Here is a 26,253-nt window from a genome sequence, read left to right on the forward strand (position 1 = left end):
AATACAGCAGCAGGCAGGCTGTTTTCCTCGGATTTGAAATACTGAAATGATCTGACAGGTTTAAAGAAAAGATGTGCAAAAGGGGGGGGAGAGAAAGAGAGGGGAGACACACACAGTTGCTTTTTTTTGTGGGGCAGACAATCTCGGGATGCTGTTTGGTAATGAAAACCCAATCATTGAGGTCATTATCTGATGAGGTTTTTTTTTTTTGGAACTGGCAGGGTTTTTTTTTTCTTTATTTCTTTACTTAATGATAACCCTCAATGGGTTTGCCCCGCATGGGATGGTCAGAGCCGCACAATTTTGTTCACCATTAATTTCAGCCTTTGAAGCTCTGTGCTCTGAAGCAGCAGCAAAGAAAACCCCCCACCAAGCTGGCTGCAAAATAAGACAATCCAGCCTGCCTTAAACAGAATACCAAATGGCCTTCTATCCCAGAGATGGGAACTGACGTCAGTCAGGCTACATTTTTCTGATATTTTTTCCCAAAACGTAGAGCATTTAAAAACTCTTTAAAACTTAAGCGTCTTTAATTAAACTGTGTTTGATTCTGCATCAGTGCAGAATTAGTCTGGTGCTTCTGCATAGTGGAACTGTTTAGCAAATATGAATTTTACACACTGTAGAAGAGCATGTTAATGTGCGTGCCTTTAATTCGTCGTCATTCAATAAAGGCTTCGCAGCGTTAGAACATTTTGTTTTTTGATGGTTACATTTGGATGCATTTGATTCATTCACCGACTTGCTACAGATGTGACAAATGAGTTCAGTGGAAGTCAGAACCTGTGTTGTGATGGGGGTGGCAGTGGTAATTTGACTACCTGTAGGCAACTAATTGTTCAGGTACTGCACTGTTGATTTGGCTGGTGTAAGCCTCACGCTAAGACTAAGAACTCCTTTGGGGTGGGTGGGGGAACGAGCAGCATTCCATGTCAACAAATGGAAAACTACCATAGCCACTACGTGTTCATCTCAGGAACACAAATCAACTAAACTGAGGCTTATTTTGAACATTTGGAGTTCTTTCCCTGCCACAAGATGGTTCCTATGGTTATTACATGTCAAAGCAGCTGAATTCAGTGTCCTAGCCAAACTATCTGCTATCTACTAGTAAGTCCATAGAAGGGAACCTAGGAGCTGGTCGCTTCATGACTATATAAGTGGCCACTAGGCTCGTCTCTGGCAGCTAGAGATAGGTCATGCATATGAAGATACCCTGATGGCAGTGAGAATTTCTAAATGGACACTATGGTGGGAAAATAGATACCCATGCATACACCAGTCCATCATCTATAAACCAGATTGTGTGAACCACTGCTTGCATACATACTTGGGCACGTTACAAGCCTGGTAGAAACCCTACGTATTCTTCAGAACTGTTCCTGGGGTTGCTGTTTGTAAGAACTTCAGGAAAAGGACAGAGCATCTACTAAGTATTCTAAAGCATATGCAAAATAAAGCAGCCCTATGAAGCTACACGCTGGATCATCAGATCATCAAAGTATGTGGATGTCATTGTGACAGACCCCTTTTATGTAGCCAGAAAGAAGAAACTGCAGTGTAGGAAAGAATGTGATATGGAAATCATTGTGAATTTTAGAATTAAGGCATACAGTGGTTCATTTGGCATCTTTCAGCGGGGCTTGCTGAGGTGAGACATTGTATTTCATAGTTGGATTTTTGGAATATTGGGGAAGAGAATCTCAGTATTACGGTGGCTAGGGAGGCTGGAACAGAAGGCAAGTCGGCATTATGCTAATTTTTACCATTGGCATTAACGGCAAATAAATGAAAAACAACAACAAAGAACCAGTAAACTAACAGAATTTAATTAAGTTTTCCTTTGAGGTTTATATTTACAGTAGTTGTTAGAAGAAACAAAGTGTTTATGAAAATGCACATCTTCTGACCTGCTTTGATACATACTTTTAACACTGGCAGGCTTCTCCCTCATCCCCATTTGCCCAGATCCCATGAACTCAGTCTCTCCGTATTATTAAGATGGTAAAGGCTATAGTTCTGTTTACACAACTTAAATGATTTATCTGAAGACATGCATGCCCTAACCTTTTTCAATAAACAGCATTCCTCTTGTGAATCTCCTCATCATGAATTTCTTTACTACGCTATACAGGTCTGATTTGAATCCGCTACATCAACTTGGATTTCATGCAGTTCTTTGTGTCTGGACAGTAAACAGGTTTAGGGCCAAATTCCATCCCTGGGTGTTTGAACAGGGATACCATGGAAGTCAATAAAGATTCAGTGTTCCTTAGAATACCAGGTAGGATAAAGCTACAAAATTCTTACAGCCTTCAAGAGATTGCCTGTGTCCTTCAACTATTTTATGGTTTAGTCTATTCCCTAAGGGTTCACAATTTCTGGTTTCATAATCTGTGCAAGTGACTCCAATTAATGCACTTCAAAAGGTCTTATGAAAATCTTTTGCTCTCATCTCCGGGCAAATGGATGAAAAAATTGTAATAATTGTTATTATTAAGCAACTGCATCCTCCTCCTTTAGCATACACAGGTAATAGAAGGAGCTAGTTAGACACAATGTTTTAAAGCTAAAAGTGGCTATGCTGTGGTTTCTAAGTGGCAAGCATTTAGTTATCTGTCTAGTGAAAGGGAATACCAGAAAATGGAATGGCATGGACATCAGATTTGATAGGGCTACCTCCAGATGCATTTAAGAACAGACCCAGACACCTCCAAGTCCAGGATCAGCTCCACAACCTAAGTCCAGCCTTCTTCGTCTCCCTACCCTTTCCTTTCGTTACCTAGATGCAATGGTGCAGAGATAGCTCACAGTGTGCTGCAGTATGGTCCTAGGAGATTCTGCAAGCACATGGGTAGTTTTTAAGGGATTTATAGAAACTATGGGAAATGTAATTTACAAGATTCCCAACATTCAGGGATGTTGGCAGGGCTCCCACCCCCACCCCCACCCCCAGCCAGAGCTCAGCTCCGGCACATCTCAGGTGGGCACCATTGCCATTCTAAGAAGGGGAAAGTTCATAGTGAGCTCCAGCACCTATTTTTCTAGAAAAATAGCACTGGACATTGGGAAGCATAATTCCTGTTGACTCTGGATGCTGCAGTACAGCAGTTAGGGCCTAAGGCAGCCTTTCTCAACCTTGGGTCCCCAGAAGTTTTTGGCCTACAACTCCCATCATCCCTAGGTAGCAGGACCAGAGGTCAGGGATGATGGGAGTTATAGGCCAAAAACATCTGGGGACCCAAGGTTGAGAAAGGCTGGCCTAAGGGATGCTCTATTGCAGCAGAGGTGGTTTCAGGGTGGCAGGACTGGTGCAACAGCACTGGGTGCCACTCTGCAGGAGGCGCCAGAACAATGCTGCAGAACGGAACCTGAGAAGCAAGGCAGCACCAAATTTTAGCGTCACACAGGGCACCCATGAAATTTGAGAGCCCCAAATCTGCCACTGACTGCAGAGCCCACTTTAAGTCCTGCCACAGTCTACATGTGCAGGTAGAAAGGGACAGTGGTGGGAAAGTGTTCGTGTTGGGGTCCCACAATAAGGGTCAAACATATACCGGATCCAATTTGGGGCCCATATTATTTTGCCAAATAGGTGGAGACAATTCGAATTGCGTCCAGTATGGACACATGTCTACTCATCATGGAAGACTGCGTCATAAATTACATTTTGAAGGGATAACCATAAAAACCTTTCACGTAATGACACAGGAATGTGGGAATTGAAAGAAATACGTGTTTTCAAGTAATCATCTTAATACAAATCCCAGGGGACCAAAATTGGGTATAACTTTCTACAACCTGTTTACTATGCCATCAACCTCTATTTGCTGCACAAAGGGTGAAAGGAAGAGGGTAGGAGAGATGACAAGAACTTGATTTGTGGTGTCTAAATATATTATTATTACTATTATTATTAATGTGTGGTAAGCTGGGCCAGAGAAGAGAGATCATAAGCAATAGCTGCTGAAACAATGTCAAACTGAAGTACATCCTCCTTCTCTTGGATATACAGGAAAGGGTCAACAGGCTGTTTTCTTGCCACCCCTGTGAGTAGATATACTCCTGTTTCAGCATTCCAGCTAAGTCCCTATTTGTTTAAATGAAATGGAAGTATGTATGCAATTCATTCTAGATATTTCTTGCACACAGAATTCATTCAAAATATTACTTGCACACAATCTCACCATATTTATTCTTGCATGATACTTCAGATTTTAAATCTCATTATTGTGTTGAATCTAAATCCAGAAAACTGAGAAGTGACTCCGAAAGGATCTCTATGTAACTGCTAGCCAGTCTTTTCTTGCTTTGGAATCTACATTCATTAAAAGCACAATATTGGAAAGCAACATTATCAGCATGACAACAACACAGTCATAGGGCAACACTGCAAAATAAATTCATCTGACAATCCAGGACTTGGTGGAGATGAATATATATACATGGTCTGTAAATAAAGTTTGAAAGAAATAAGAAAAACTATCACATTTGAATACTAGGTTCACAGTGGACATTAAGCCATCCTGTCAAAAAGACAATATGTTTATTAGAAGCAATGACTCCTCTGGCTTTGCTGGGTTACATTTGTGATTGTTACTCAAGCCTGAGTATGTCACACTATGTTTTTTAAAAAATTCTGTTTGCTCCCATTCCAAGATCCTAAGAGGGAATTTCTTGCCAGAGATCTAATACCAATTCAAGCCAAGTCGAGTGTTTAAATGCTTGCAAGTGTCAGCATTAAAAATCTGGCATGGAATTTAATAAGTTGCTTACACATGTGGTCTTGTATACTAACAATATGTTCATTGCATATACTAATATGGGAAAACCAGAACAGTCATACTATGACATACCCTCTAAAACAAAGAAAAATATCAAATGCACATGCAGCCAGTAAGACAAAATATGCTTATGCTACTTGCACCAGAGTTGAACCGCAGGCTTTGAGAGGGAGAACCATTTCAGTGCAAGAGAATGATTCATGTGACCACTTTGTCTTAATTACTCTGAAGCAGTTTGTTGCTGGTCAGTGAAGAACAAAGATATCAGTGTCTCCTGACAGAAAAATAAATAATCATCAGGACTGCAAAGATGACGATGATCCCCAAGATAACTAACAAAATCCGGTTTTGAATGATCCTAGGGGAATAAAAAGAAAAGAAAGTGGTGAAAGAGAATAAGACAATAGCGTAATGTAAAGCACCTAACTTTTCTTTTCCATGTGAGTAACCCATGGAGTACAGCTATCTAGATTCTAAAACTATTGTCTGTACTGATCTTTGATTGTTATTTGTGTCACTGAGAGCCAAGCTAGATGTGACTTTAGCATTGTGTGGCTGTTTTTTTTAAAGGTAGGTATGGGGGAAGCTTTAACCCTCTCACAGTCCAAATCTGAGATGTCTATATCTGCTTTTTTTTAAAAAAGCTATGCAATGGCTGAACGCATGAAATGATGTAATGTTTAGTTTGTCCCTCACTTCATGTAGTTGAAAGCATTTGTTAAGGGGCTGGGCCTTCTAACATTTATGTGTACAATAAATTAATATCTGAATGTTTGTTTTTATTTTATAATTTAACTAAATGTCTAAAACCTGCTAAACGAAACATTTAAAGCAAGCCTGGTGCATCACTGCATCTACCCTGAGCATATTTGAGGTGGATACAACCCACAGTAACCCAGGCAAGCCATTATGGAGATTTTCAAATAATTTTATTTTGGTTTCTTAATTCCAGAGAGAAAGCAGTTGCTAATTTGTGCATTAAAGTACTGTAAAAGATTTCAAGGGTAGGGAACATGTTGGTAAGGTACTTACTTGAACCAAATACCAAGGGAGAAGTATAAAAGATAGCGATGAAGAAAAAGGATGCTATATGCGATATAGAAGGACGTGTCAAACTATGACTCTTATGTTCTAAAACCTTTCTTTGCCTCACTTCCATAGATTCACTTATGGTAATCAGGCAAATGCTACATTCCTGTGTACTGAACAGACAGAAATGAGTAATGGTAACACACCACTTGTGGAAATGAACCTCTTGTTTCATCAGCATACAAACTATCAGTCGTCAGAGTCTGAATGACACCCGTCTGTACAGAACTATTAAAAAATGAGTATTATTATTATTATTATTATTATTATTATTATTATTATTATTATTATTATTATTATTATTTTAAGAAAAGGCCTGAGCTTCATTCCAGGGAAGTATTTAACCAGGCTCTTGCGGAATATTGACCTTTACATGCCAGGAACATATTTGCAGTATAGCATCATTAAAATCAGATTGACAGCCCCCTCTCCACCAAACAACAACAACAACAACAACCCAAAAAACCAACTGAAATTTTAATCTTGTTTGTAGACAAAAGATGGAAAATAAAACCATAATCTCTATGCAAACAAAGAAACAATGGATGGTGGGAGGAAAAACAATAGCCTTAGCTCATAGTAAGGTGGGATGTTTGTTTGCCATATATTACAAACAGGCATCTTTGTACAGATGAGAATTTCCTGGTTAGATAAATAGTATCATGCTAGATGTGTCTGGTTGCATAGGCAAGTGTAAGTGCGGAAGGATGCAGTTTTGAACCAACTTCAGATCCCTCCCTCCTTTTTTCACAATGCCAGCCACTGCTACAACATTCACCTTTAAAAAAAAGAAAAGTAAATGGATGGATGAAAACTGTCACATCAGACAAACACACTCCCCTGTGACACTTTAAAAGGACTAGCTCTCTATCCTCCTGACAGGTTACAAAATGATCACATTTGCTGACACGTCTTCCGCAAAACTGCTTTAGTGCTTGTGTCCACTTTGCTAGCAGGAGATGAATGGCCTGCTTTGTCCTCATTTATCACTTAAAGCTGAACTAAGATCTGTCTCGTTTATTTTTCCCTTCCTCACTAGAAAGGATAAAGCGCAGCATTAATTCTCCCACGATGACAGCTAATTCAAACTTAACAGGCAATATTTACTCTGCCAAAGGGAGCGGACTACTCTGTCTCTCTTGGAGAGGAAAAATGTTTAATGGTCTAACAAACTAAAGCTAATTAAAGAGGCTTCTGCTTCTTATTAGTTTGCAGTGCAGATTAACACCTGAACTTTCAACCACTCTCTCTTTCTTTCTTTCCGTCTTCTTTTGGGGCATTTTCTAGCAAAACAACACCTGATAGCAAACTGTTTGCCCAAATGAATGCATGAAAAGCAGAGTGCATATTTACTCAGTCACCCTCATTGATCCTGAAAAGAAACTCAGGAAAATTGAAATTCAGCAGAGAAACAGATTAAAAAGCATGAAAACTCTTTAAAAATTCAGCCTTAAGTAACATACAGTAATATTCCTCTAATATGACTGTGCTGACAACCATTTTATTTGTGGGATGAAGGCCCCAAGGCATCCATGATGCTAATTTACAAAGGATTAACTGTGGATGGAACTTGCTCAGTCGAACACATAGTTAGGCAAATGCATACATCTAACACACTGAATCGTTAAGCCATCGCCTCATATCTGACCTAGTTAGTGTCTCATCATACCCAAATTACAGTTAAGAAAAAAAGAATAAATAAATAAAATGAGTCCTCCAAATGTTTCATTTCTAATTCTCTGGCTGCACACTTGATTGGAAGATTACTTAATCTGCAAACTCGTCTCTAAAATCCTCATCAGGAAAAGAGGAAGCAGTACAGACCCCCACCTGTATCTGCTAATTAAATGTTCAATTAAAGTACGAATGTAGGATATGCATATCAAAGTTCAACTTCTAGGAATCTGAATTAGCTTGCCCACTGCAGCAAAAGAATACAATATTGAATAGAACAAATTAATCATGAAATAGGAAGGATGTTATCAACATGCTCCTCTGCAGAATTATTACCCTGTTTCATATTTAACCCTAAAATAAACATGCTCTTTAAATCTCGGCAAAAGTTATGTTGAGCCTGTAGCTTTTCAAGCAGGGGAGCAGAGCAAGGAAAACTTCAGAACGAGTTTCTGAAGCAGCAGAGCTCCACTTTGAAGGGTGATAGGATGGAATGGTACATAAAGAACATGGATTCTGGTGTCAGTACATTTCAGATCTCAAGTCAACAATCCAGGGCACTAAAAGAAAGAATGAAGAAAGAGGGCTGGGGGCTGGGTGGGATTTCAGCAATATTCTGTAATCAAACCAGCTCACAGTGGCAGAACAATGGTTGGCATTGGCAGGACCCATCTGTAAAGAGGCCTCTAGTACTGTCACAGCCAGACACTGCCAGTGGGTATTGCTCCAGGCAAAGCAGCAAGGAATTTCAAGTGGTGGGAGGGAAAGGAGGAAAGTGGGGTTCAGCATCTTCTGCAAAAAGCCACATGGCTAACTCACCAACAAAAACACAAATGATATTTGTAACTTTTTACCTAAAAAATTCAGTTAAATCTCCCAGAGAGGCAACCCAGAGCCTCCTTTGAAAATGCAAAGCATGTTTACAGGGTAAATAATTTAAGAAATAATATATACTTGAAAGGAGACACCCACTGAAACATCCATGGCTAAAGTGCCTGAAGGCAAAAACTTGTGCATTTGCATGCTGCATTTTATTAAGTTAGCACACTGTAGCTTTAAAAGAATGCATGGCCAAATTAAAAGGAATGTGTGACTAAAACATCAAGGATGCTTCCAGTCTGCATTATGAATCACAGCGTTGCTGATATTAAGACGAATTAACTGTTTATTCGATGCAGTCTGTGTACCGATTTACAGAAGTTTTTGCCCACAAATCTATATGTTGTTCTAAGAATAAGATGGGGCTGGATGAGGCATTTAGAATCTTCCCTTCTCATTTTTCAGTGACTGTGGTAACAACTCTCTGTCTATGGAGGGCTGGAGACCATACATTAAGTTCTATGTGCAAATGTGTCAGGAGAGATGGATGGAACACCTTGCACAGGAAAAAAAAGTGAGCTTCTGAACCAGCTCTTCGTTGTGAAAGTCTATTGTAAATAACTGCTGGATTTTTACCTTTCAACTAAAGAGAGATTCTCACATGGACATCTTGATTTAAAGGGTTCTGTGAATCTCTGAATCAATCACAGATCCACAGAATCACATGCAGTTCCATAAGGTTTATAAGTTCCACAGTATTACACATGATTGCACCACACAACATGAATAGTTATGGCTGAGCCAGTACTCCTGAAAAAAGAAATATCTGCACAGAATCATATTCAAATTTGGTATTTACACAGCACTTTAATGCATAAAGGATTTTCCAATATTTAATGGATTGGAAAAGCTGAGACAATAGTCTGCTCAAGATGATCTATTAGGGTGAAGTGAATGCTGAGATTTTATGTGTGGCCTCTTAAATACAGTTTTAACCCTGCATCCATTTCAACACACCAGTTCTCACTAATACCTCATACTTCTGTTCAGTAGCCTTGTAGGCTTACATTCTGTTTGCTCTTAAAATACTAAAAACACCATATGAAGAAAGGCATACCAGGATAGAAATGTTTGGACCTGAAATTAGGTGGGGATTGCTGTTGGTGCACCGTATTAAATACATATGAAGGAAATGCAATTTACTGTATTAGCACACCGAATTCCGGGTGGTGCAGGTGGTTCCCCTGCACAGGGTGCCGATCCAAGGGGGCACAAAGTTGAGTACATCCATTTGGGTGTGCCAAATTTTGGCTTCACACAGGGCGCCATATTATGAAAGATTACCAAGGTCCGCCCCAATATAAAGCATCAGGTCTTCCAGTCAAGATTTGCTTTTCCTGTGTATTGCCATAGTGCCTAACTTTTCCTTAACAAACCTCCTAGTAGCTCCACTCCGAAGTCAATGCCAATTTTATTCAGCGAGACAAGGAATGACAGGACCAGTTTTCCATCTTAGAGGTCAAGCAGATCATCTCTGCAATGATCTCCAGGCCAGCAGAAATCAAGCCTGCACTTCAGACCCATTCCCAAAACCATTGTTTGCATGACCTTGCTGCATTAAAGCTACCCCTCCCGAAATCTGTGAGTACAATGGCTCTGATGAGATGTGCAGCATAGTTCTATGTGAAAATGTTTCAGAAGAGACAACTACATACATTATAACATGTTAGCTACTTTTGCACTAAGATTGCCAACTGTGTTAAAATGCTTTAGAAAACACCTCCCTCCTAAACTGCATTCATTAGTGAGGGAAGTGCACAACGTTTAGAGTCCATCTTAATGTCTTATACAAGCTTTAGCGCCTGACTGACCAGTGCTGGATAATGATTCCTTGCCATTAAGCACTAATGGCTGCAATGACAATTGCCAAGAAAATTAGGAATTGAAGTAATATCATATAAATTAAGTGATGAGCAATCCTCAGCAAACTTGTTTTGTAAGTTTTTGCCTACCATAATGAAGAAAGTTCTAAGAAGCATTCTGCTCCGACACCAGTACAAATACAAGAAAAATAAGTGGCTATCATGAATCAGTTAACATGCTTTTATTACAACACAGGGCTTTATTTTCAAAGAACTGTACAGGGGGAAAGCAGTCTTCTCAAGAACACAGACAGATTAATGAAAAATATTTCAAGTTTAATGGTACACAATACAAAATGGCTTTCTGTAAACTTATGCATTCAACATTAAACTAGTCGAAGTTTCGGACGAAAGAATTGCACCCCCTTAAGCAACACTAAATATTATCTTTGCGGATAGTCAAAGCCCAGAAGTTTTATACGTATGCATGCACCCATACAAAATAAAACAAATGGTACATGCAAATAAAGCAGGAAAATGGTCAGATACAAAAATGGTCGGATATCAGACTCTTGAATATGCAGGGCAACTGCAAGGATTGAATTTGTGAGCCACACAATCCAACCATCAAAAATTGGGATTCTGTTCTCCATCGTGGTGTACCTGAATGCCCATTCTGAACACACTAATTCTGTTGGAAAGATCATGTAAGTCGGGACCTACACCTGTGAAGCTCTGGAAAAGACAAAGTGCAGCCCTAATTCTGCCACAATGTCAGCTAATTCAGATGTATTGATAGTTAAATGGGCAGTGTTCTCTGCCTCCCTTGGTAAAAAAAAGGCTATTTAGGCCTTTATACTAATGGTCAGGGTCCCTTTACCTTTACTATGCAAGTATACTGGCCCAAAGCATAGTCCTCAGGTAAAGGTTAGGTGGAGCACAACAGAAAACAGGATGATGACATGATCCAAGTATAAATGTAAATGTTGGGCTTGGGATAGAACAGGCATCACTGGACGTCTGCGGTAGATCACTGGTAGATCATTGGCTCCTCCCAAAGAAGCTGAATAACTGTGGCTCCCCCCAAAAAAGCTCAACATTTTACCTCCTCCCTGAAAAAACTCAGCTTTTACCTGAACCCCCCAAAAGGGGGTAGATCACTGCCAGTTTTTACCTCTGAGAGTAGATCGCAGTCTCTTGGGAGTTGGCCACCCCTGGGATAGAACATTGAAAGGTAAAGCTGGGGAGGGGGTATACAAGTAGCTTCTCTATGGCAAAAAGAGATCCAATACAGGTGCTTAATCTTGTCCAAAAGCACCACATGACAACTAGGATAGGTAATTATACCAGCTAAATAGATGGCAAGGACCAATAGTACTTTTTACACTACTCACCTTTTCTTTTGGATAGTGAGCATTTATGCTAGTCTGTCATTGTCTCATAAAAAGTACTTAAGAGTTCATTTGAATTACAAATCTCTCTCTCTCTCTCTCTCTCTCTCTCTCTCTCTCTCTCTCTCACACACACACACACACACACACACACACACACACGAAAGCAACTACAGTGGTACCTCGGGTTACAGACGCTTCAGGTTACAGATGCTTCAGGTTACAGACTCCACTAACCCAGAAATAGTACCTCGGGTTAAGAACTTTACTTCAGGATGAGAACAGAAATTGTGCTGTGGCAGCAGCATGAGGTCCCATTAGCTAAAGTGGTACCTCAGGTTAAGAACAGTTTCAGGTTAAAAACGGACCCCCAGAACGAATTAAGTTCTTAACCCGAGGTACCACTGTAAAGCTAAATGCAACATTGACTGGTAGCCCCATATTTCCTGAGGAAATCATAGATAGTCAAGTATTTTAAATACAGCTATTTTCACAATAATAGTGCAATAAAAATGGTTCTCTCCCTCCTTTCATTTGTCTTTTCAGAGACCAGAACAAACTTTGTAAATGGGCTACTGCTTGACAGACCTTCTGAAGCCCTGGGTCTTGTTCCATATCTTGCTCCTGTGTGAGAAATTGCAAAAGCACATCTTTTGGGGTGGCTGTAACTATGAGGATGACTTCTGAGGTGTTTAGAACACAACACTTGTGTTCTATGTGAGCAAAGATATTCAGAACCACTTGGCATCTCACTTAAATCACATATTGAACTTCAAGTCAACCTACCTAGTGAAAAGTCAAGAAGTGCCAGCACAGGTGGGCTTGAAAGATGACCCCCTTATCAATATGCTAAAGAGTTGCTCCTTAGAAATAAGGAAGCTGATGGGCGGTTTTCCTTTATTTGCCTCTATTTAGTCAACTCTGTAGAAAGTGTCTGGTTCTGGGATGTGTGTACACGCATGGGTTTCTGAACAAGTGATAAAGAAAAGCATTCATCTCGATAAAACAATTATTTCACTGGCAGTAGCATGTGCAGAAAGAGCCAACAAGAAGAAACACGACAGAGGCTTAGCTACTGTAGTAACTATGGTTTCATTTACATTCCACAAATTTTAAGGAAACAAAAGGAACAGTTTCAGAGAAGCTTGATCTAAGCCAGAAGGGCAATCTTCCTCTATTAGCACAACCCCAAGAACTCTAATTCAAAATCAAACTACTTCTGCTTTAATTGTTATTTCAAACTATGTGTGGACATCACTTTTAGGCTTATTTTCCCTTCTGTGTTTGGGTGTCTTTTTTCCATAGGAGGCTGCCTAAATTGTCTTAAGTGTGTGGACCTCTTATGAGCAAAAGAGAAGGGGGGAATACCCCACTCCCTTTGCAGAGGTATATGCAGCAACTGTTCCTGAAAATGTGCTATCCAAAATGTTAGTACTCAATAGCACTTTTTGAGTGATAGAAAAGCATTTTAGTATGTATCGTATATATTCATCCTCCACCCCCCTCCACTGAATGCTCTGAAGAAAAGAAAACAATCATGGCTAAGGCCATTTGTGAAGATGGCATTAAAGGAGCCTACTCTGAGACAGATAAAAATAATGAGAATCTTTCTGTCAAGAAGGATTTAGAAAATATCACTAGCATTATTAAAATTTAATTTTTTTACTGTGCTTTTTGGTTCCCCCATTTTTCCAGGGATAATGAGCAGGACTGCACACCTCCACATTGCTAGGACTTGTTTTGTGCAATAAATTCAGCCTTCCCGTCTGAAGACATTTCAGACAACAATTTTGACTGCTATAGGCTCCCCCCCAACCTGTGCTGTGTGCTTTGAGCCTCCCTGTAAAAAACAGTTCATAAGCTAATATTGCAGAAGGCCAGCGGAACAAATAAAAATCATTTTTTTGACCAACTGATTCAGAGAAATCATGGGAATAGCAAATATGGGATTGGCACAAAAGAAATGAATAAAAGAAGATCGATGTATTCACAAATGGTTTACGTGGCAGAATTAGCTGACAGGAGATACTTGCTACTATTAAAGTCCTTTCTCTCACTGCCTATTGCTGTTAAAGAGACAGAAATACTAGAAATTTTCACTATAAACTCAGTGCTTTAATAAAATAACTAGCATTCTGTACATAGGGAGAAGTCACAGGGTGGGGAGTTGGAATTCAGGGGTAGTATAAGGAAGTTTCTGAATTATAGACCCCATGTCTCTGAGGGGCAGTGAGATCAGAGTCGAGAATTTGAGGAAGAAGTGATGGCTTATTCTTTCACTGTTCACAGGAAACACTTAGTGTTAGTCCAATACAGTCTAAAGGTACTTGGTTCCTCAAGGAAGGAATAAAATGTGAGATATCTGCTCCATTAAATCTTTTCCCACTGGAAAGGAAGTTCAGGGCTATACTGAAGATACTACACACACACACACACACACACACACACACACTTCTAAAAATTGAATAATCCATTAATGTTTGTGCAGGTTTCAACTGCTGAAATGCAAACCTGTGATTCCTTTGTGCTCAGATCCAGGATTCTATCCAACACTGTTCATGCACAAGGGGAATAAGCATCTGGTCACGTAACAAGACTTCACCTGTCCCCTTCTCCCCTCAAAATGTGCTCCAGAGGGTTGGGAGACCTTCCAGAGCAGATTCTGGGGGCTGCAGGAGAGGCAAAAGGAAGGTGTAGTCCCATTGTACAAGCAGAGGTTCACTCACACAATATGGGATTTCATCCACAGCGTCTATTTACAAGAGGTCTTAGTACCAGTGTGATTTACTAGTGGCATTAACTCCTGTAATCCTAGCCCAACTAGCAAAAAATGATCCACAGAACTCTACTGTTCTAGATGACTTACATAAAAAGCATGATGTACATTGGCTGTTCAGTTGAAAGCAATGCACCTACTTCTCCATAGTTCCTTTGCATTTTAGATGATCTGCTTGTTTCTATAATATTCTCTGGTACTCTATACGGACCATTTTTATTTATTTGTATTATTTATTTAAAATATTTGTAGCCCATCTTTCATTATAAAAAGAGCCATCAAATGGCTTTTATGAGCTTGACTTATCAGTTTGAATAAAGAATTTCATTCTGTATTTCATTCTGATGTCTTAGTAGACCTAGGGATCCCAATAGACCAGAGGATTAACAGAAGTCAACAGTGATGCAGCAGCAAAAAAAGCCAATGCTATTCAACAGAATTTTAGTGTCTCAATGAAAAAAAAGAAAAGCTTTTTAAAAAGCAATTTTAAAAAATACATTGAATTTTCCATAAGGCTCACCATCGCCATCTAGTGTCACATTGTATGTTGCACTTAAAACACAGTTAAAATGTTTTATTTTCAGCTGTATAGCTGAGTCCACAATTATTCCAAGCCAAACTTATTTTCACTTACAGTGGTACCTCGGGTTACAGACGCTTCAGGTTACAGACTCCGCTAACCCAGAAATAGTACCTCGGGTTAAGAACTTTGCTTCAGGATGAGAACAGAAATTGCGTGGCGGTGGTGGAGCGGCAGCAGCGGGAGAACCCATTAGCTAAAGTGGTACCTCAGGTTAAGAACAGTTTCAGGTTAAGAATGGACCTCCAGAACGAATTAAGTTCTTAACCTGAGGTACAACTGTAATATCTTACGTTTGAAACTAATTTGCTTATGATATTTGTCTGATTAAAAACTAATCTTCTGTAAATTAACTCTGAATGCCATATGGAATTATCTATTTAATGGCAGCCTGTCCCTAGACATTTATTTCAAATACCATGAAATATGTAAGTCAACCTTCTCTTCGTTGCATTTATGAGACTTCTGTCACAGAAACAATTTCCTGTATTTTGAGATCTGATCATCTATTTAAAGCACTGCTAAAAATATATTACACTACAGTATATGCCAGGCAATCCATTGGGAACCGCCTAGGTTCCTGTAACAAGGGCATGCTAAAACCTGAGGTGCTATAATCAGGAAGAGTCTCTCTGAGATTAAGTGCCCTATTCTTTATTCAGTTCTCCACAGTGGCCAACCAAATCCTCATGAGCTCACAAGCAGCACATGAAGCATTAGCCCTCTCCTGCTGTTGCTCCTCAGTAATTGCTATGTAGAGTCATAGTGCCTCTGATCCTGGAGGTAGGGGCAGCTATCATAACTGTTAGTCATTCATAGTTGTATCCTCCATGAATTTGTTCAGTTCTCTCTTAAAATCTGCTATGTCAGTGGTCCCCACCACAACTTGTGGTAGTGTATTCCAGAGTTTCACTATGCACTAGGTGAATAGATACCTCTAAGAACAGTCAGGACCAACAGTGGAGTCCTTGTTGCTTACTAGCAGTGCTCCCCCCCCCCAAAAAACCCAGTGCTGGTACTCACCATGAACCACTTTCCCCTTTTCTCTCTCCCCCCTCACACTCTCTCTGCTGTGCCCCCTCAATTAAAACCCCACCTTGTGCGCCCCTCCGCCTTCTTAAACCTCTCCCTCTACCTTGCCCCGCTTGCTTGTCACATGAACTTTGGAAGTGAGAAATGAAAAACAGGCTGCATTAATGGTTTTAGATGTGGAGAAAGCCTTTGATAATATTTCTTGGTCATTTTTGATTAAGGTGTGAGAGAAAATGGAAATAGGTAATTCCCACCAAACCCCTTCTCCTTCATCTCTTCCCAGCCACCAGTTGCACAGTCTGTGCTCTGTACTGCCAGAAAAAAGCACTGCTTAGTGCAATGGTGAAGGGTGGGGCAGGGGAATGTTCTCTCCTACTAGTAGTGAGCTAAGCTTGGGCTATGTATATATGAGTAAGCTTTCTGCATCCTAATGGACACACTGCATCAGAAATGGAAAACAATTTTTAGGCTCCAGAGTTTTTCTACCAAAGTCCAGGGCCTGAGGATTGCTATGAAACTCTGCTTTAGTGTCAAGCAAGATGAAGTTTATTGTAAACATAACTAATAATTAACTGGAACCTCACGTCTGATTGCTGTTCAGTAGAGAGATAATCTGATAATAATAATAATAATAATAATAATAATAATAATAATAATAATAATAATAATAATAATAATTTATTTATACCCCGCCCATCTGGCCGGGTCTCCCCAGCCACTCTGGGCGGCTTCCACCAAACATTAAAATACAGTTTAAAAATCACAGTTTAAAAACTTCCCTAAACAGGGCTGCCTTTAGGTATTTTCTGAATGTCAGGTAGTTGTTTATTCCCTTGACTTCTGATGGGAGGGCGTTCCACAGGGCGGGCGCCACTACCGAGAAGGCCCTCTGCCTGGTTCCCTGTAGTTTTGCTTCTCGCAGTGAGGGAACCGACAGAAGGCCCTCGGCGCTGGATCTCAGTGTCCGGGCTGAATGATGGGGGTGGAGACGCTCCTTCAGGTATACAGGACCGAGGCCGTTTAGGGCTTTAAAGGTCAGCACCAACAGATGGGCTTCAGATGGGCACATTAACTTCTAAAAGGGTGTTAACATGATCGTTAGATAGCTTAATTAGTACAATCAATATGCTATCTTTGTATTACAAATATGTCATCTTCCCAACTCAATACACACAAAAATATTTTTCCTTCCACACCGCATATTGAATGGCATAGACCAAAAGTGTAATAGATATCGGTGAGCCACACAATTGCAGCCTATTATTTCTCTTGCTTTTCCACTATAAATACCATGCAAAAGTGAATGAGCCCCCTTATGTTTCCCAACAGGCAGTTTACTTACCCAGACATGAATGTATAACAAGTAAAAAAGCTATAGCAATACATTTTTAATTGATGATTTCATGTATGTTTACTGCAAGACTTGACTCACCCCACAAGGATGCCTGTCAGGTGTTTTATATAACAGATATACAAGGAATGTTGGAGAATATTTTTTTTCTTACCATGGCAAATACTTATAGGCGGTTATTAAATAATAAAAAAGTTATATTGTTTAATCCTTCTTTGGGTTTACTTTTTACCATTACAGAACACAATGATCAGTGAACTGTGTACGTGGTTTTTTTTATATAAAAAATAAAAAAAGCCTTTCAATAGCCTTGTGGAAATATATAAAACAAGCAGCGATACAGTCCTTTGCCAAACACTGTCATAAATTTTTTATTTGGCAGCTAACATTCTCACTAGTTTTCTTGGCAGCAATTGGGACCTTTAGCAAGAAAGGTGCAGGAGAAAAATACCTTGTTTAGGGATGTTTTCAACACTTTCTGGGATTTTTCAGAACTTCTGCCTGCAGCACATTTTTACAACCTCAGTCTCCAACCACATGATGAGTAGGTGGTGGTTTTTAACTTCTTTTTTTAGACAATATAGACAGCTTACTACCCCCACTCCCCTCTGGCCTCCAGCCTAGAATCCATCTCCCCCTCCTCTCTCATATGTGTGTTCCAGAGATACAAGTGGATGCTCTTCAATGTCTAGACAAAAAGAAAGAACAAAAAAAAAAAAAAACAACAACCCAAAAAACCCACAGCCATAATATCAGGATGTATCTTTCGTTGCTCCTGATGTTATCAGAATCAGATTCCCAGATGACAGAGATAAATGAAAGGCAAAAATGTGCTGATTACTTTTGTATTTTTTCCCTTCTTCAGATATTGCTACAAAAACTGGTCACAGGTGCAGCTACCTGGGTCAGTCCGTGGATGGATGATAAACAGAATAGCAAAATAGATTTCTGCACCAAGATCAACTACTGAATCTATTGTTAAAAATACATAAAAACAGCACATCTTGGTAAATCTGAAACCCCAAAAGCTTTAATCAAGGTTCTGATAACAAACTGTTTGGCTAAACAGAAAAAGCTATTTACAAAGATATGAATTATCCATAGGGTTGAAATTCTTTCTCCACAGCCTATTTTCCATTGTTTTCTCCCTTCTCAATAGCCAATCAGCATTCCATAGCATTTCCCTACTGAATAATTTTTGGGCTCTTCTGCTCCTTATTTTCTGCCCTACAAAGGGGTTTGTACTTCTACAAACCTTGGGGTTTCCCCTGAGCCTGCAGATACCTTTGTTTTGAGCATGGGTGGGTCTGTTTTGCTACAGAAGGTTCTGCACTTGTACAATAAGTTCCCTATTAGTATATAGTGTGTTGCAAACTCCTTCAGCCATGTTTTCCATTGCTTCACAGATAAACTAAACTCAGATAATGGAAATTTGACACATAGTAAAAGTAGACATCTGGTATTCTCCTCCTATGGATACTGTGTATCTGTATCTGATACTATGTATGTATCTGATACACTATGTAGAGCAGGCATGGCCAAACTTGGCCCTCCAGCTGTTTTGGGACTACAACTCCCATCATCCCTAGCTAACAGGACCAGTGGTCAGGAATGATTGGAATTGTAGTCCCAAAACAACTGGAGGGCCAAGTTTGGCCATGCCTGATGTAGAGGCTTCATGAGATCAAACAAAATACAGAACTAAATATATATTTGTAGCTATATTAGATGAACTTAATGTAGCTTCAATGTAGCATACCTGTTCACAAAGAGACATGGAAGAGTTGTTTAATACTGGAAGCACAAAGGGTATGTTTCCACCAGCTGGGATAGGTCCCAGGACAAAGCTAAAAGCAGCTGGTGAACCCTGGATTTTCATTCAAGGTGGTTTATCTAAGATGAGATCCTTAAAATGGATCTTACTCACACTTTTCTGAGAGGCAGCACTTCTGTACAATGTTAGCATGCCTTGGATCTGCAACAAAATATAATGGTTTGCAGTGGTCCTGTTCAGCGTGATCCCTACCCACCACCCCCTTCAGCCAGCATTTTATTACACTGTCAGTCCTCAATGGGCCGATTGGGAGGTTTTCTGACCATTCTTTTTCCTCCCTGATTGTGTTTTGTTTTGTTCTGAGTCTGCTCATACCTTTCTTTTTGCGTGAGTGATGCTGTTTTGGCTACATAAGGAGCCATACTTATAGAATGAATTCTTTATCAGTATGTAGAATACTGTGAGCAGCCATGTTTTCAAGCCTTTTCACGTAGCTAAAGGGCGTAGAGAAATAAAGCTGAGATTTTAATGATATAAGCTTTAGCCATCCAACAGCCCTAAACAGCAAGACTTACTAAAATGTTCATACTGGCAAAAGAGATATCAGTGTGGCAATAGGGATGCTACTGCAGTATTGTGTGTATTAGAGGGGCAATCTGATCAGAAGGACTTCTCTGATTCCTACCTGCTTACCCCACACTTTTCAGCAACAAGCATACTGAAAGGCACAATGTGCTAGTTGGAGACATTTTAAAGCTTAATATAAAATAAATTACATGCTTATAAAGTGTATCTCACCTGTACAGATTGCACAAAGCATGGACTATTCCGTTTATAGAATAGGTGTTAAGGAACACTTTTATTTGTTCGTTTGTTATTTCATAAAATTTATACACTGCATGATTGTAAAAACAAACAAACCTCAAAGCGGTTTACAAAAAAATCCCAACGAAATCAAGAAACACCCCCCCCCCCCCCGTTTTTAGAGTTTCAAACAGTTGTTCTGCAAAAAGGCTGGCGATTCAAAGAGTATCAGGGACTGTTTGCAAAAGGGCTTTCTAAAAGTCCAGTGCTGCTCTTTAAACCTCTAGTTTTCAGAGGTTCAGAAAGCAGGTGAGGCTATTAGAAAGTCCTTTGTAAACAGTCCTGTGCTGCTCCTTAACCCCCTGAAAACAGGGGAAAGGCGTAGCCCTGGGCTGTCTGCAAAAGGGGAACAGCTTCCCTCTCCTAGAGTAAGGACATCTGGCTCCAGCAAAGGAACAATCAGGAGCTCACTTTAAGCTCCTGTTGGTTTCTTTGCAGTATCTATGGTTTTGGGGAAACATCCTTGCAGGCTAAATTGGGATTCCTGGTGGGATGAGTTTGGTCTGAGGACCAGAGGTTCACTACCCCTTTTCTATAGGGTGTGGGGTGCCTCATATGTCAGCACAATGGAGATGCTTGCAAGCCACACAGAAACATGGCACATACAAAGGCCTCTCTGTCTCCTCTGTGCACAATTTGCTGCCTTCTAGGCTAGGCAGCTGCAAAAATGCTGAGCTTCACTCCGAGGTTCAGAGAGGCCCACGGTTAGATCACTACTCAGCCATGAAACTTACTAGGTAACTTCTAGACCAATAATGCCTTCCAACTAGCTGACTTTACATGACTGTGTGATGGACCATCTGAGCACTAGAGCAAAACTTAGATAATCTTTACCCCCCCCCCCCCGGTTACTTTCATCTGGTTTATTGCATTCTAAATATATTAGAGTCGTACCTTGGATCCCAAACGCCCTAGAACTTGGACGTTTTGGCTCCCAAATGCCGCAAACAAAGTGATTGTTCTCAGTGGCGTCGCTAGCCTCTGCGCTGCTGGGGGCGGCGGCAGCGCAGAGGCACCCCCTGGGGGAGGGGCACGACGCGCGCGCCGTGACGTCATCATGACGTCACGACGCACGTGTATACAGAAAGGGGGGATTTCCCCCTTTCCGAGGCTTTTTTTTGGCGGGGGGGGTGGTGACCAGCGAGGAGGGGGTGACGGGTGACCCCCACCTCGCTGGTCGCCCCCCCCGCCGAAAAAAAGCGGTGGAAAGCGGAAAAAGAAGCAGAGCGGCGCTTAAACGCGCCTGCTCTGCTTCCTTTCCAGGCTTTCCCCGCCCCCCCCCGCGGTTTTTTTCGGCGGGGGGGGTGGTGACCAGCGAGGAGGGGGTGACGGGTGACCCCCACCTCGCTGGTCGCCCCCCCCGCCGAAAAAAAGCGGCGGAAAGCGGAAAAAGAAGCAGAGCGGCGCTTAAACGCGCCTGCTCTGCTTCCTTTCCAGGCTTTCCCCGCCCCCCCCGCGGTTTTTTTCGGCGGGGGGGGGGTGGTGACCAGCGAGGAGGGGGTGACGGGTGACCCCCACCTCGCTGGTCGCCCCCCCCGCCGAAAAAAGCGGCGGAAAGCGGAAAAAGAAGCAGAGCGGCGCTTAAACGCGCCTGCTCTGCTTCCTTTCCAGGCTTTCCCCGCCCCCCCCCCCGCGGTTTTTTTCGGCGGGGGGGGGGTGGTGACCAGCGAGGAGGGAGTGACGGGTGACCCCCACCTCGCTGGTCGGCCCCCCCCCGCCGAAAAAAGCGGCGGAAAGCGGAAAAAGAAGCAGAGCGGCGCTTAAACGCGCCTGCTCTGCTTCCTTTCCAGGCTTTCCCCGGCCCCCCCCCCGCGGTTTTTTCGGCGGGGGGGTGGTGGTGACCAGCGAGGAGGGGGTGACAAGGGTGACCCCCACCTCGCTGGTCGCCCCCCCGCCGAAAAAAAGCGGTGGAAAGCGGAAAAAGAAGCAGAGCGGCGCTTAAACGCGCCTGCTCTGCTTCCTTTCCAGGCTTTCCCCGCCCGCCCTCCCGCGGTTTTTTCGGCGCGGGGGGGTGACCAGCGAGGAGGGGGTGACAAGGGTGACCCCCACCTCGCTGGTCGCCCCCCCGCCGAAAAAAAGCGGTGGAAAGCGGAAAAAGAAGCAGAGCGGCGCTTAAACGCGCCTGCTCTGCTTCCTTTCCAGGCTTTCCCCGCCCGCCCTCCCGCGGTTTTTTCGGCGCGGGGGGGTGACCAGCGAGGAGGGGGTGACAACCCCCCTCGCGGGTCGCCCCCCCCGCCGAAAAAAGCGGCAGAAGCACCCCATCCATGTGCTGCTGCTCCGGGGGTGACGGAGGGAGCGGCGGCGCGTGGGAGTGGCGGGAGGGGCCGCCGCTTGACACCCCCACCCGCCGCTGCTCACCCTGTCACTGGGGGCGTCCCGCCCCCACCGCCCCTCCCCAGCGACGCCCCTGATTGTTCTGGTTCACAAACATTTTTTGGAACCCGAACGTCCGGCGGGGCTTCCACAGCTTCTGATTGGCTGCAGGAACTTCCTGCAGCGAATCAGAACCCGCAATTTGGTTTTCGAACATTTTGGAAGTCAAACGGACTTCCGGAACGGATTCCGTTCAACTTCCAAGGTACGACTGTATAAGCCATCTTGAAAATGTCAGTTATTAGGTGGAGTGCAAACAGTTCAAATGGGGGACAGCCAATCATGTATGGTGCCTTCAGCTCCCTGGCAAAAGGGTAGGGTCAAAATTAACAAATAAAGGCACCTGGGCTCTCCTCACATTGACCCTGGGAGGTAGGGTTTTTCTCTCATTTCTCTTGTTTTGGGTCTTACTATGACCACAACAGAGGAAGGAAAATAAAAAAATCAAGCCAGAACACTTGAATAGTACTTTTCTAGTTACTTTTAAGGAAAATATAAAGCCTCTTCAGTATAAGGTGCCTCGTTATTTTTTGCATCATCAGTTAAGGAAATAAAAGTGAAGATAATTTGTTTTAAATGATCTGAGCTGAGTGTGGATAACTTAGGATTTGAACTCAGCTCTCCCTGATCCTGGTCCAAGAGTTTTCATTTGAATAATGAACATAGCATACTATTCATAGATTAGTAGCAGGTGAAAAAGGTATCTGCCTGTAGATACCTTATAGACAAAGCTTATGCTGAATAATTATACTCTAAAAAGTCATTATTTGCACAAAGTCATCAAATTAAATTCCATCAATTCAACCCAGTATTAAAATTCACCTTGTCTCTAAAGCCTGCTGGATATAATATTACCAAAGCTGTTGAAAGGGTGTAACACTAACCATGAAACCAAAGCCTAATAAAAGTATGCAATGCATACATTTTTATTGTTTGCTCAGTATTGAAATCTCATTAGAACTCATAAGTCAAACTTTTACATCTGCTGATCATGAAAGAACATGGATGGAATGTACCATGTGAACAGAACATGGTATGTTTTAGATGAGAATGGGATTTGCTTTTTATTTTTCATTTTTAAACAAAACCCTTATACAGCTGTTACTTAAATGTCCACTTTTGAAACAAAATACCTAAAACATTAATTTAAAATAACTTTCTCAAGGTTGTTCTATTTCTAACAATGTCTATGATCATTATGTACAAAAGCATAACTTGACAGTATTCAGAATAATAATTGTTTGAAATTCTTTGCCCCATAGAGCATTTTCCTTCATTTATCCTTCACATTTTATACAGTCACATTTTAATTAGACTAGAATTTGTCCTCCAATTAGCTTTCATTAAACTCTACAGATTATAGCAAAATATCTGCTGAGTGATACTTCAAAACTGTACCGCAAGTTTAAAATAAAAAGTAACTATGCAGCTGAAGTGATTATGGAAATTATTACAATGTTAAAACGCTCACTCATTTCCTGGTTTACCTCTACATTGTATTCTGCAATTTAACGTTTTGCTGACTTCAATCCCTTTGGTTGCTCTAGACAGATAATCATAATCATACCTTACAGTAAAATCATTCCTTTTATTCTCAAGGATGCCTTTAGAGATTGATTCAGATTGGCTTCAGATGATGCATCCTGTCCCTGAACTTGTTCCTTTTACTATAATGTCAAATTTGATGGCAGCCCGCAGGGAAGGTAGGAAAGAGACAATGCAAACAGGGACAAATTGTTTGCCTCATTCACTGCAACTGCAAATTCAACATCCACTGCTAGTGGACACCATTTAAAATATTTTTACTCACAAGATGCCAGAGTGAGAAGCTCAATTTGGCTTCAGATACTACATAGGCATTTTTCATCAGTTAATCAAAGTGAGGGCAGTTCTTCTGGTCCTCGTTCTGATTTAGCTTGATGACAGTGCCACACAGCCCATGAAATTTGGTTTCATGATGATAAAGGTAAGGGACCCCTGACCATTAGGTCCAGTCGCGGACGACTTTGAGGTTGCGGTGCTCATCTCGCTTTACTGGCTGAGGGAGCCGGCGTACAGCTTCTGGGTCATGTGGCCAGCATGACTAAGCCACTTCTGGTGAACCAGAGCATAGCAGGAAATGCCATTTACCTTTCAGCCGGAGCGGTGCCTATTTATCTACTTGCACTTTGACATGCTTTCGAACTGCTAGGTTGGCAGGAACTGGGACCAAGCAACGGGAGCTCACCCCGTCACGGGGATTCGAACCGCTGACCTTCTGATCGGCAAGCCCAAGGCTCTGTGGTTTAACCCACAGGGCCACCCGTGTCCCTATAAAGGGAAAGGTAAAGGGAAAATCATGAAATTTGGGTTCATGATGATAAGAGAAGCCAAATCAAAATGAGGGAACAGTTCCTGTCCTGGTTTTTTTTTTTAAAAAAAAAATATTTAAAAAATGGTACCCACAGCAGGGAGTATGAATTCTGCTACCACAAAAGGCCATAAACTGGTGGCAGAAAAGTTGAAGGGGGACTTTCATGAAAATGTTAGCCTCTCCCCAATCCACCTTCTGAGTCAAAAAAGTTTCCAAGCAAAGTTTTTGCTCAGCCTTAGCTAACTCAGGGTCTGGAAAGGATAAGAGCTGGTTGATGTAAATGCACATTGAAGACGGGAAAGAGCAACTGACTTGCACTTTTCTTTCTTTCCTCATTTCTTTTGTAATGTGCAATGTGGTGATGAAAAGGTGACAAGCTCTCTTCACCCATTATAGATAAATGATACATGCTTCTTCCTTCCCTGCTTCCATCTGTTGAACACTGTTGCTGCTTAACACTTTCAATAATGCCAGCAACTCCTTGATATGGGAAGTGAGAAATAAATTCCTTTTCAAAATGAATACATGACAAATGCAGATCTATATTCAGCACATAGTATTACTTTCAGTAGATTTTTAAAAAAAATAATAATCAGATGTTTCAAAAGGGCATAACCATGTTATTGCTTTTTAAGGGCAGCAAGTCCGCTCCCCTTTCCCCGGGGGGGGGGGCATTGCGGGAGGGCATCCAGAACCTCCCAGTGACCCAGCTGTGGGCAGAGGGATGCCGCCCGCATCATAGGAACTCCTGGCAGCATCACGTCCCCTGGCTGACCAATCAGGATAGCCAGGGGGTGTGGCCACTAGCCGTTTAAACTGTGGTGCGCCCAGGGGGTGATCTCCTTTCACCTCCTCGCTTTTTAATAGCAGCAATTGAAACCTTAATGAATGCCAGCTTTCAACTGCCATTCTGAAGATGTGATGATGCTTCACAAGCACAATTGCAACTAGACACTTCCAGGTTAACGAGAACTCATTTGGCTTAATTATGTCCCGTCCCGTCCCCCCCCCCCCGGCCTGTGTAGTCTGTGCTGCTCTCATGTGTTAGCACCTGGGTGCCTCAGGGTCGGCCTCTTTCCACATTAATGTGGCCATAAAGATCTGCCTTGGAGTGCCTTCAACCAGCTTCTACTGCCTTCAGAGGTGAGGTGGGTTGTGGATAAAGGCAGGGCCTTATAGGTAATGGTGCCTCACCTTTAGAACCCTTCTCAGAGGTTTGCCTGGCATTGTGTTTTCTTTACAGTGTTAAGTAATTTTTTATTTATTTTGACATGAATTTTTTGCACTGTCTTTAAATGAGTATTTCCCCTGGTCAGACTGTTACTGCTTTGTTATATAATGTCTGCCATAAATGTATGATTTATTGCAATGCACTCTGTGTTGGGTTGCCTTTGCAAACAGTGGGGGAAGTTGTAGCTTGTGTGGAATGCTGCTGCCCAGCTACTAAACTGGGTGGCAAAAAAGCACTGCACTGACTGCCACTGAGCTCCTGCACCCATTTCAAAGTTTTGGTATTGAAAATGAAAATGGC

The 26,253-nt window shown here is 41.7% G+C and overlaps 1 protein-coding gene across 4 annotated transcripts in view; it reads right to left on the minus strand.

The window, feature by feature from the left end:
- Positions 1-4,167: 4,167 nt before the first annotated feature.
- The window catches only part of VTI1A (vesicle transport through interaction with t-SNAREs 1A), a 235,080-nt gene continuing 212,994 nt past the window's right edge, over positions 4,168-26,253 (minus strand). For all 4 annotated transcript variants that reach the window (XM_033149686.1, XM_033149688.1, XM_033149685.1 and 1 more), the window contains one exon: positions 4,168-5,142. In XM_033149686.1, coding sequence (XP_033005577.1) covers positions 5,049-5,142 — 94 coding nt within the window. In that variant the 3' untranslated portion in view covers positions 4,168-5,048. The remainder of the gene's footprint in view (positions 5,143-26,253) is intronic.

This window comes from Lacerta agilis, chromosome 5 (assembly GCF_009819535.1).
Source record: "Lacerta agilis isolate rLacAgi1 chromosome 5, rLacAgi1.pri, whole genome shotgun sequence".
Classification (NCBI taxonomy): Eukaryota; Metazoa; Chordata; class Lepidosauria; order Squamata; family Lacertidae; genus Lacerta; species Lacerta agilis.